The 11266-nt window shown below is 54.1% G+C and overlaps 1 protein-coding gene across 1 annotated transcript; it reads left to right on the top strand.

Annotated features, from left to right (window-relative positions):
• Positions 1 to 350: 350 nt before the first annotated feature.
• Positions 351 to 8882, top strand: NAGPA (N-acetylglucosamine-1-phosphodiester alpha-N-acetylglucosaminidase). Its single transcript, XM_054589224.1, has 11 exons — positions 351 to 443; positions 543 to 998; positions 1905 to 2044; positions 2928 to 3036; positions 4075 to 4203; positions 4688 to 4893; positions 4997 to 5044; positions 6085 to 6213; positions 6417 to 6548; positions 6635 to 6698; positions 8154 to 8882. The coding sequence occupies exons 1-11, from the start codon at positions 370 to 372 to the stop codon at positions 8362 to 8364; spliced, it is 1698 nt and encodes a 565-aa protein (XP_054445199.1). The 5' UTR covers positions 351 to 369; the 3' UTR covers positions 8365 to 8882.
• The last annotated feature ends 2384 nt before the right edge of the window (positions 8883 to 11266 follow it).

Here is an 11266-nt window from a genome sequence, read left to right as displayed (position 1 = left end):
TGAATAAAATACAAATACTGAAGCAAATGGGGCAAACGTTAAAAGTTGGTAAAGATAAGTAAAAGGTATACTGGAATTTTTTGGTTTTTTAATTGTTATTCTGTTACAGTTGTCCCAATTTTTCCCCTATACCGGAGTTCTTTATACCGCTCTTGCAACTTCTGGAGGGTTGAAATTACATCAACATTCAAAGTTCCCGCCACCACCCCAGCACCACGCCCCTCCCAAGAAGCACAGGGAATTACAGGACTAGATTCCCCACACACCCACGTCCGAAGGAAGGCACCAATTCTGTCCGAGCTGAAAGCTGCCGCCAGAGGTCTAGAGTAACGTGGGTAGGGCCCACGTGAGCGGAGGCCCGAGTCCAACATGGCGGCCTCCATGGGTCGCCGGCTTCTATTATTTATGCTCCTCTGGACGGTGTCGGGCCGCTTCAGTTGGGGGTGAGTACAACTCTCGGGGGTGGTCCGGGAAGAGCCAGGTCTGGGGTAGCCCCTGCCCGGCCGCAGCCCCTTAAGCTCGCGGCCGTCCCTGTTGCGCAGGGCCTCCCTGGACGACGACTTGCTGCTGCCCTACCCCCGCGTGCGCGCGCGCTCAGCCCGGGACTGCGCCAGGGTGCGCGTCGGCGGCCGCGAGCACGAGAGCTGGCAGCCTTCCCCCGCGACCACCGGCGCCCGCGGTCCGTCTGTGCGCACTTTCGTTTCGCATTTCGCGGACCGCGCTGTGACAGGCCACCTGACCCGGGCCGCGCAGCCCCTGCGCACCTTCTCGGTGCTGGAGCCCGGCGGGCCCGGCGGGTGCGCGTCGAGGCGCCGCGCCACGGTGGAAGAGACTGTGCGGGAGGCCGGCTGCAGTGTCGCCCAGAACGGCGGCTTCTTCCGCATGGACACCGGCGAGTGCCTGGGGAACGTGGTGAGCGACGGGCAGCGGGTGAGCAGCGCCGGGGGCATACAGAACGCGCAGTTCGGGATACGCCGCGACGGGACCCTGGTCACCGGGTGAGGAAGCATGGAGCCCCGTGACTGTCGTGGGTACAGGGCCTGAGATTTGAGTTGTACCCGTACTGCTGTATTCTACCCACCTAGCCAGGCTGAGCCTCTGTTTCCTCATCTGCAGAATGGGGGTAGTGATACCCACGTTGCAGGGCTTATTCCTCACTCACTATCATTGAGCCCTTGTTTTGTGTCAGGTAATGTGCTATGTGCTGGAGATATGTGTAGCAGTGAACAAGCACAAACAGCCTTTGCCTTCACGGACCTCTCACATTATTAAGAAAAATAAACAAAAGCCAGGGAGATAATTGAGATGAATTCAGGTTGTGTATGTGCAGTGAAGCAATGAACACGACGAACCGATTATAATGTTTGTTTTAGGGAGGATGATCAGGAAAGACTTGTTTGAGAATGTAACATCTGAGTTGAGGCCTGAAGATTAATCACAGGTTAGCCAGGGTCACAACAAGGGGGAAAGCATTGCAGTCAGAAGAAACAGCAAGCACAAAGACTCAGAGGTGCATAGGAGCTTGGCGTGTATGAAGGACTGAAGGAAGGGCCCAGTATCAGAGGATGGATGATAGGACTCACTGTGATTATTTAAAAGCTTTCTCTGACCCCGGCTGGAGACTAGGCTGGGAGGGCCATAGTAGAAACAAGGAGGCCAGTTAAGAGTGTACAGACATTAGGTGATAGTTTGGCCAGGATGCCAGCCTGGGAAATTAAAGGTTGTTTCTATTAGATGACATGTAGCCTGGACTGTGTAGACTGTTTATAAGGCTACTTTGGGGATCAGGACCAGGCAGGTTCCTGGGGCAGCCAGGCTTTTAGGGGTGGGGTGAGGAGGAAGGAGCCCCACCACCCACAGCTGCTCCTGTCTGTAAGTGAACCTCACACCTTCCCTGTGTTCAGGTACCTGTCTGAAGCGGAGGTGCTGGACACTGAGAATCCATTTGTGCAGCTGCTGAGTGGGGTCGTGTGGCTGATTCGGAATGGAAGCATCTACATCAACGAGAGCCAGGCGGCTGAGTGCGATGAGACACAGGAGACAGGTGGGGTGGGGGAGGCAACAGCACTCCCAGACCAGTGGGGTCGTGGGGGGAGTCTTTCAGTAAGTACTATTCTAGGTGCTGGGGATCAGGGCTTAAGACAGATAAGGTGCTTGCTCAATATATAAGGGAGAAAACTATAATTTGCTAAAAAGAAGTGGTAAGTGCTAAGAAAGAAAAATTAAGTTGCGAGAAAGGGGCTACTGGCAAGGGAATAGAAAAGTGCTACTAAAATGCTCGTGGAGCAGCAGCATCTGTGTCACCCAAGAGCTTGTTATAAATTCAGAACTTCAGACCTACCTCTAACCTACAGGATCAGAATCCCTAGGGGCGAGGCCCAAGCTTGTGTGTTTTAACAATTGCCCCTGGGTGATTTTGATGGACACTCAAAGTTTGAAAATCACTGAGATGTGGAATGCTGGGGCAGGGAAGGGGAGATCATGGCCCTAACGTGGAATTGGGCTGTTTTAGAATGGGCAGTCAGGGACGGCCTCATGGGGGAGGTGACTTAGATCAGAAGGAGCAAGCCATGGGAAGAGCTGGGGAGAAGTGCAGTCCAGCCAGAGGGAACAGAAAGTGGCGCAGGGTGATAAGGTAGAACAGGCCAGAATGGTCATGCTGGGCCTTGGAAAGGTATTTGGATATTGCTCTAAGAACGATGGAAGCCATAAGAGGGTTTTCACTTGGGGGCTGTCATTACTTGATTTACATTTTAGGAAGGGCCCTTTGGCTCCCATGTGAGACTGTCTGGAATGGGGCAGTGGGGAAGCAGTGAAATACTCGATGACGTGGACCGGCAGGTGGCGCTGGGCTGGCAGGAAGTACTAGACAGAGCCGAGAAGGCCTCCCAAAGGGCCAGTGATCAGCCCAGCTGCTTTTCTTTCAGGTTCCTTCAGCAAATTTGTGAATGTGATATCAGCCAGGACAGCTGTGGGTCATGACCGGAAGGGGCAGCTGGTGCTGTTCCATGCAGATGGGCAAACAGAACAGCGAGGGTGAGTGCCAGGAACCAGAGCCTCTGGTCTGGGCTGAGTCCCGTTTTGAGGAACTTGAACCCACCAGTGGCTCGCCTCTGCCCTCCAGCTGTTCCCTGGGGGTGTTCATACCCATCTGTCCCCTGCCCTCCCATAGTCTGTACCACTTCCAAGAACACATCATCCCCCACAACCTTCTTCTCCGTCTCCTCATTGTAGGCCTCCTCCCTCCTGAGCCTCATTTGGGGTGAAAGGAAATGATCACAGAGTTAGCAGGGAGAAGACCTCAGTTACAGTCCCAGCTTGGCTATCTGCTAGCTCTGTGGCCATAAACAGTCACTCAACCCCTCTGAGCCACAGTTCTCTGCTCTGTAAATAGAGTGTATCACTGTGTTATTGCTGTGTAACAAATGAGCACCCATTTGTTACATTATAGTTCCGTGAGTCAGGAGTCCAGAGGGCTCACTGGGCTCTGTGTTCAGGGCATTCCATGACAGAGTCAAGCTGTTGGCCACGCAGGGCACGTATCTGGAGCTCCTGGGTCGGGGGGAACCCTCTCCCCAGCTCATTTAGGTTGTTGGCAGAATGCAGTTCCTTGCAGTTGTAGGACTGCGGTCTTTGTGTCCTTCTTGGCTGCCAGCCAGGGCCTCGGCTCCCACACCACCCACATGCCTCGCGTGTGTATACCCTCTGTCTTCAAGCCAGAAGATGTGTCAGATCCCTCTGATCCCCTTGGATTTCCAGTCTCTCTCACTTCCTCTTCCACCACTAGCCAGAGAAAGTTCTCTGAAAGGGCTCTTGTGATTCCATCGGGCCCACCCAGATAATCCAGGACAGTGACCCCATTTGTGGACAGCTGTGCCATGTAGCGTAACATAATCATGGGAGTGATCTCTCATTATATTCACAGCTTCTGGGGATTAGGAGGGGACATCTTTTGGGGGCCATGTAGAAATTTTCCTGCCAACGTGGACCCGATACCATCTACCATGGAAAGTAAGAGGAATTAAACCAGAAATGGTGGTGGGTGCTGTCAACAGTGCTGCCCTTGTGCTGCAGCATTAACCTGTGGGAGATGGCAGAGTTCCTGCTGAAACAGGATGTGGTCAATGCCATCAACCTGGACGGCGGGGGCTCCGCTACCTTCGTGCTCAACGGGACCTTGGCCAGTTACCCATCGGATCACTGGTAAACGCACCAGAGTCCCCTTCTTGAGGTCCATGTCCAAGCCCTGTTCTTGACTGTCTCAGCCAACAAATATTGGGTACCTAGGTGCCAGGCCCTGGGATTCAGCAACGAGCAGGAAGAGCCAGGATCCCTGCCTCTCACTGCTTACAGGAAGTATACTTAGTGTACCAGCACTGCCTGAGCTGGTGAAAGGGGATTGATTAGTCAGGAAAAAAACTTTGAGGATAATGAAGCATGAGCTGAGATCTGCAAGAAGAGGAGGTAGGTAGGTAGATGGGGTGGAAGAGCCTTCTGGGAAGAAAAAACAGCATGTGCAAAGGCCCTAGGGTGAGGGGACTGGGGGGGTTATGAAGAACCTGTAACAAGTTTGGAGGTGGGGCAATGGAGAAAGGCAGCTCTCATGGACTGGAGTTAGGCCGTCGGAGGGGCCGGCTGGGGATGGCCGGCGCTGCAGCCCCTCTTCAAACACAGTGTCCCCTTGCAGCCAGGACAACATGTGGCGCTGTCCTCGAAGTGTGTCCACTGTGGTGTGTGTGCACAAGCCCCGCTGCCAGCCACCTGACTGCAACGGCCATGGGACCTGTGTGGAGGGGCACTGCCAGTGCACGGGACACTTCTGGCGGGGTGACGCCTGCAACAAGCTGGACTGTGGCCCCGCCAACTGCAGCCAGCACGGGCTCTGCACAGAGAGTGAGTGGGGGCTCGGGGGAGGCAGCTCTAACCCAGGCTCCCAGCTCTCCCTGCCCAGCTCTGCCTGGGCCCTCACCTGACCTTCTTGGTCTTGTCTTGGCAGCCGGCTGCCGCTGCGAAGCTGGATGGACAGGGTCCAACTGCAGTGAAGGTAAAAGCCACCAGGCCAGCCCCTCCCCCGCCCCCAGGCACACGGGGAGAGGGTATGGTAATTGTGGCAGCTGCCTTCATCCTTGCCTCTTGGTCTGCACGTCGCTTGCCTCTTGTCTCTTGCTCTCGCCTCACATGTAAATCACCGCATTAGTGTCCTGGGGCTGCTGCGACAAATTCTACAAGTTAGGCAGCTTAAAACAACAGAAATGGATCCTCTGGCACACAAGGTGTCGTCAGAGTCATGCTCCCTCTGAAAGGTCTAGGGGAGGATCCTTCCTGCTTCTTCCAGCTCTTGGCTTCCAGCATTCCTTGGCTTGTGGCCACATCACTCCAATCTCTGCCTCTGTCTTCACATGACCTTCCTGTGTGATCAGTCTCCCTCTCTGTTATCTTACTGAGGACCTCTGGTCACTGGATTTAGGGCTTGCCCTAAATCTAAAATGATCTCATCTCAAGGTCTTTAACTTACATGTATCTGTAAAGACCCTATTTCCGAGTAAGTTCCCATTTACAGTTTCTAGGAACTAGGACATATTTTGGTAGGGGTTGGGGAGAGGAGCAATTCAATCCACTACAACCATACACAGCGGAAGCCCTTCATAGGCTTTCTTTCACACTTAGTGAAAAACTCAAACTGTTCAGTGTGACCTGCCAGGCCCTGGGCACTCCAGCCCCTCCCTGCTTGGTGTGCCCATTCTGTTCCTCCTAAGTCTCAGCCTAATGTCAGGTCCTCAGAGGCCTCCCCACCACCACACCCTTCAGTGGTTTGCTGCTGCCAAGAGGTCATGTCCCGCAGTACTTCTCCTCACTTGTGCTTTGACATTTGCTTTCTAGCTTGCTGGCTACCTGCCCTTCTAGACTGGAAGCTCCGTGAGTGCATAGTCTCAGGGCCTGGCACATTTTCAGTGACTCTATTGGGAGAATACATATGAGCCTAAATACCACTCAGAGTGACTGAGGTCCATTTGCAACCCTGTCGATCCCAGCCTGGGAGGGACAGGGCCAGATTTTGCAAAGACCTTCCTTCCCCCATCCCAGCTTGCAGCAATGGCTCCTTCGGAGAGGACTGTGCCAAGAAGTGCCAGTGCCAGAATGGAGCTGCCTGTGACCCAGCCAGGGGGACCTGCACCTGTCCCCCTGGCTTCACTGGTGACAACTGTGTTCAGGGTAAGCCAGACGGGCCTCTGAGTCAGCCAGGGGGGAGCACCACCCAGGGCACCTCCGGGGTCTGGCCTGAGGGAGTATGTGTGTAGATGGGTGCACCTCTCCTTTAGCCTGGCCCTATACACACCTTGGGCCTATTCTGTCAGTTCAGATAGAGGCTCTGCCAGTAGTGCCTCCATTTCTGTGTCCCTGTCTCCTCACTGCAGAGTGTCCCTTGGGCTGGCATGGGCCAGGCTGCCAGAAGCCTTGTGAGTGTGAGTACCAGTGTCCCTGCGACCCCCAGACTGGCAGCTGCAACCTCACTCAGACATCCGCCCTGAACAGCATTCTCTCCCGAGGTACAGCCCCTCCCAAGGCCCCCGGGGGCAGGAGAAGGCAGACTCGGACCCTCCCAGACCCTCAGCCTCACCCTGGTGTCTTACAGTGAAGCAGTGTCTCCAGCCATCCGAGGTCACCCTGCAGACAAAAGAATTCTCGCTTCCCACTGGGTAAGTGCTTTGGTGGGACCTGGGGCAGGGGGTGGGAGGAGACCCCCTCTACCTTCAAAGGACTGGGCAAGGCTAATAGGCACCCAGGTGACATTTCTCTGACATGAGCGCAGGGAGTCACAGCTGATGCCCAAAGGGATATGGTGAGAAGGACCCTGGTCACCACCCCCATGGGAGTTGAGGGGTCTGGACATGGGCTTACTGTCCTTGGCCATGACACTCAACTTGTTCTCAGCCCCCGGTACAGGAGCACCGAGCCCCAAGGAACCAGCATTATTTCTCAGGCATCTATTTGCACTCAGGCCATGTGTTGAGGCTTTATTTTCAAACCTGACCTCAGGGAGGAGGGTGTATTAAGAGAGTGCTGGGCCCCATCCCCAGAGTTTCTGCCTCAGTAGGTCTGGGGAGGAGCCCGAGCATCTGCACTCCAGGTGATGCTGAGACGGTCCCCGGACCTGCTTCGAGAACCTTGCTTCTCATGGTTTTCACCTCCCTGGGTGCCTGGCCTGAACCACTTTGCCCAGCCCCCTCTGGAGGTGGAAACCAGGTGTGGGTATGAATGAAGAGCTTCCCAGTGTTGTTGCAGGGCAGCACCTGGGAGCAGATGCCAGGTCCCTCCTGGGGAATCCTGACCCAGAGTCTGGTGGGGTAGGACCTGGAGAAAACTGAAAATGTGCTTTCGAAATGCACCAGGGCAGGGACAGGTGCTCCAACCCCTGGCCTTAAGCTGAGGCTTCTCAGGTGTGAGACTCTGAGGAACCCCACCCGAGACCTAGAATCCATTAGCAGCCACCAGCGAGGGAAAGGGAACCTTGGGGGCTGGCGGGTGTGGCTGCAGGTCCTGCGCCCAGCAGTCTGCCGGCGTTCTCTTCTGCCTTGAGGGCTTCAGCCGAAGATTCGTAGGAAGGAAAAAAGATCGTTGAAAGACACCGCCCTGTTGAAAGACACCGCCCTGTGCCCACCGTCTCCTGCCTGGAAGGAAGGGGTGTCAGTTCTCCCTGTTCTGTCTGCTGTGAGGACCCTGGAACAGAGTCCAGCCTCTGTCTGCTGTCAGCATCCTGTGGAGCACAGGATGCAAACTGGTGCTTCCCAGGGCTGGATTAGGTCATTTGAGTTGGTCTTCACAATTTAATGTTTTTAAAAGATTTACTAACATCTGAAAATCAGTAGCATTTACATAAAACCCTTTTATTTTAATGGTTTCTCTTGAAACATCAGGAGATACGGCAGCACTGGGTGCATCCCACATCACAGCTGTTCCCGCTGCTCTCCAGACATGTGTCTGGAGTTGTGCCTCAGCCCCACAAGGCTCAGTTTGCTCCTTGACAGTCACTCTGGTTTTTGGAGGCCCCAGCTCTATGCCCTTGTTCTGGGTGGAAGAGCAAAGTGAGAGGGAGGAATGACCCTCCAGTGCTGCCGCAGCCCTCAATCCGCGGGATTTCTCTCCTGCCCCAGGACCACCTGTCTGGCCCTCACCCTGGCCCTGGTGTTTCTTCTGCTGATCAGCATGGTGGTGAACGTGTCTTTGTTCCTCGGCTCCAGAGGAGAGCGGAGTCGGCACTTGGACGGGTCCTATGTCTACCACCCGCTTCAGGAAATGAACGGGGAGCTCTCACCTGCCGAGAAAGATCAGCCAGGTGATGCCTGCAACTCCTTCAAGGACTGAAACCTCCAGCTGTCCATCATGGCCTGTTTTGGAGACTCGTTTCAAGCAGTCTGGCTTCTGCAGGGCAAAGTCCAAGGCCACTAACTCTGGATGGTCTCAGCCCTAGTGCCTAGCCAGGCTTCTGATAGCACCTGTGCCTCAGCCCCTCCCTGGCCCTTGGCTCTCACCTGGATGTCTGCCATGGCACGAGCAACCTGAGCAGTACAATGTTCCTTGGAGAGAGACTTCCTCCTTCCTCGCCTGCCTGTGTCTGCTGCCATGAGGCCAGTCCCGCAGGGGCCTCTGCCGAAGAACCTCCAGCCTCCTGGGGCAGGGGCCGCTAGCGGATGACACTCACCGCATCGTGACCAGGTGGCAGGGTCCAACCAGCCCCCCTGGACTGGGGTGGATTAAAGAGACGATGGCCACATCACTGCATTTGCCAACCAGGATTCTGTTTCCTATCACAGGAAGCTCCTTAGATGGGATGGGGGATGAAATCATGTTTACAGGCTTTTTATTTTTTCGTCCTACCACCGAGAGGGTTTTTATACTACTTGAATAAATTGATCAAATTAAAGGCTGAATTCTGAATTCTGGACTTCAGGGCACTCCTGGGTCTTAACAGGTGGGGTTGCCTTACCTGAGTCAGGAGTCTTGAACAGGCAGCCCAGAGCACTTCCAGCTCCCTATGTTCTGTTTAATTCAGGGCTTCTCACTTTAATGTGTACATGAGTCACCTGAAGATCTTATTAAAATGCAGATTCTAGCCTGGGGCTAAGAGTTTAAGTCTTAACAAGCTCCCAGGTGGTACCAAGCCTGCCCTAATCACACTTTGAATGGAAAAGGTTTAGTGCACACTGTATTTTAATAGAATTTAAATTAGTTACCAGTGTTTAAAAGAGATTAACAACTTCAGGTTTCTGTTTTTTCTTTAAAAGAGAGAGAGGTAGGGACCCCAGCTGGTGCCCTGACAAGGCAAGGGCTTGCCAGAGCTGAGGATCTGCAGCTCCTGCCAGTTCATGCAGCCCCAGCAGCCAGCTCCCCTCACCTGTTACCTCCTGGCCTTGTGAGTATCAGAGTTTGTAACTTGTGGCTATTAGGGGTCTTCAAGACTTGCCTGGCAGCCGCCCCATGAATATGTATCACACTGCTTAGCAGCTTGTTTTTCAACCCTACCTAGAAGGTTCATTTTGTATTTTGCTTTCTTTTAATGCATCAAGCAGCCTCGGTCTGATCTGATGTTCCGGGGTAAGACACAGTGGCAAGAGCTCAGCCAAGTTCCCAGGCACCTTAGGAACATTGTGGCATATTCCTAAGGCACAGTTTCCGAGCCTGGCTGCAGGTCAGAATGTTTTCCCCAGGAACGTTCTAGGATTCCAGACTTCTGGACCCCATGCCAGGCCCACTGAGTCAGTGTCAGAAGGAGAGGGGTCCAGGAATCTACAGGGAGCACCCCAGAGGCTCTGAGGCAACAGGCTGTAGAAAGTTGTCCTGAAAGCTCCAGCCTCTGCAGAGGGCCTCTCTACCCATCCTTGGCAGTGCTGGCAGCTGGGTTGGAAAACTGCAGTTTTGCAGTTCTGTGCATGGACTTGCTGGATTTCAGGCTCGGGGAAGTACCTGAGGAGGGCTTGCCGTGGAGTGCCACAGGGGTCCCCGGTTCAGCATCTGGGTCACGTTCACCTTCCTTGTGTCCTAGGAGTAGCCATCTTCTTTGCCTGTCATCCAGTCCCTCTTTCAGTAACTGCCCCGTCTCAGGCCGGGCCCTCCCAGCAGCAGAACCTGAGGTGAGGACATGAGGGCTGGTAGTGTATTTGGGAGGTGACCCCAAGAATCCCTGGATGGACGACAAGGGAGTGAGGGGAGAAGGTAAGGCAGCCTTCGTGCTACCTTAGTAAGCAGCTTCCCACTGTGGGCAGCCAGGCTCACCCCACTGGGGCCTCTAGGAGAGTAGAGGACACCTGTGCCACCCACAGGCGAAGGACGGAGAACGCTGGCGTGTCCATCAGCCAATATGCATCATGGGTTGAGGGCTGCCCCTGGGGGTTAACTCCCTGGCACTGCAGCCTGCTCTACACAGGAGCCAAGCATACTTGAGGTAGCCAGTGAAGAGAAAATTGAAGTTTCTTGCATCCAGATCTAAGATAATACCCTTTGTGGTAATGATCATCCAGGGGAGGTGGGCAGGGCATCAAGAGCCATAACCACAGGCCTCCGTCAAGATGCGTTGGGGCACTACCTCTTCCCCATTGTCCATCCTTGTGGTTTGGCTGGCACCGTGCCTCCCCCCAAGTCCAGGTGGCATCAGCAAATGGTTCAGAGATAGACATATGTCCCAGTTGGCTAATCAGAGCCCACCCTGAACTTCTGGAACCAGGGGGAAGAAACTCCACTGGGATTATCCAGCTTCCAGGGTATGGGCCACAGGGAGGAGGAAAGTGAAGTCGACATGGAGAACTGAACCAAGAAAGAAAGGGCGTATCGTTTCAGCCCCTAGATTCAGCTATACCTGAAGCCAGTATCATTCTTGGAGTTCCCGATTATGCAGACCAATAAATACCCATTTTTTGCATGAGGCAGACTGTGTTAGATTTTTGGGTTTCTGGCAACCCAAAGAGTCTGACACTCATAACGTGCCATTCCAGAAGAGGCACACTTTGGACTTGGACATTTGCAGGGCTTAGATGGGACATGGTCCAGGGAAAGTCAAGAAAATGTCCAAGATTCCAATACCTTACCTACATCTGGTGGTGGAGGGACACATGTGACACATACGTACAAGAAGTAAAGTCATGAATCTTCAGGACTGCAGGCTGGGGAGTAACATGATGCAGTTGAGGCAGTACAAGGACCCCCTCCCCACCTCACGGCCGGGGTGGAGTGTGGACCAGAAGTCCTGATGGCCTGGCTTGGAGCCCTGAGA

The sequence above is a fragment of the Pteronotus mesoamericanus genome, unplaced genomic scaffold, assembly GCF_021234165.1.
Source record: "Pteronotus mesoamericanus isolate MK-2021 breed Mesoamerican mustached bat unplaced genomic scaffold, CSHL_Meso_final scaffold_167, whole genome shotgun sequence".
NCBI classification, from domain to species: domain Eukaryota; kingdom Metazoa; phylum Chordata; class Mammalia; order Chiroptera; family Mormoopidae; genus Pteronotus; species Pteronotus mesoamericanus.
This window is presented reverse-complemented; position numbering and strand designations above follow the sequence as displayed.

What these genes read in the sequence shown, in the direction of transcription:
- NAGPA (XM_054589224.1), top strand. Translation starts at nt 370, where the DNA reads ATGGCGGCCTCCATGGGTCGCCGGCTTCTATTATTTATGCTCCTCTGG. An exon ending in AGGGTCCAACTGCAGTGAAG is followed by an intron (nt 5,045 to 6,084) that starts GTAAAAGCCACC and finishes CCCCCATCCCAG; the next exon opens with CTTGCAGCAATGGCTCCTTC. An exon ending in TGGTGACAACTGTGTTCAGG is followed by an intron (nt 6,214 to 6,416) that starts GTAAGCCAGACG and finishes TCCTCACTGCAG; the next exon opens with AGTGTCCCTTGGGCTGGCAT.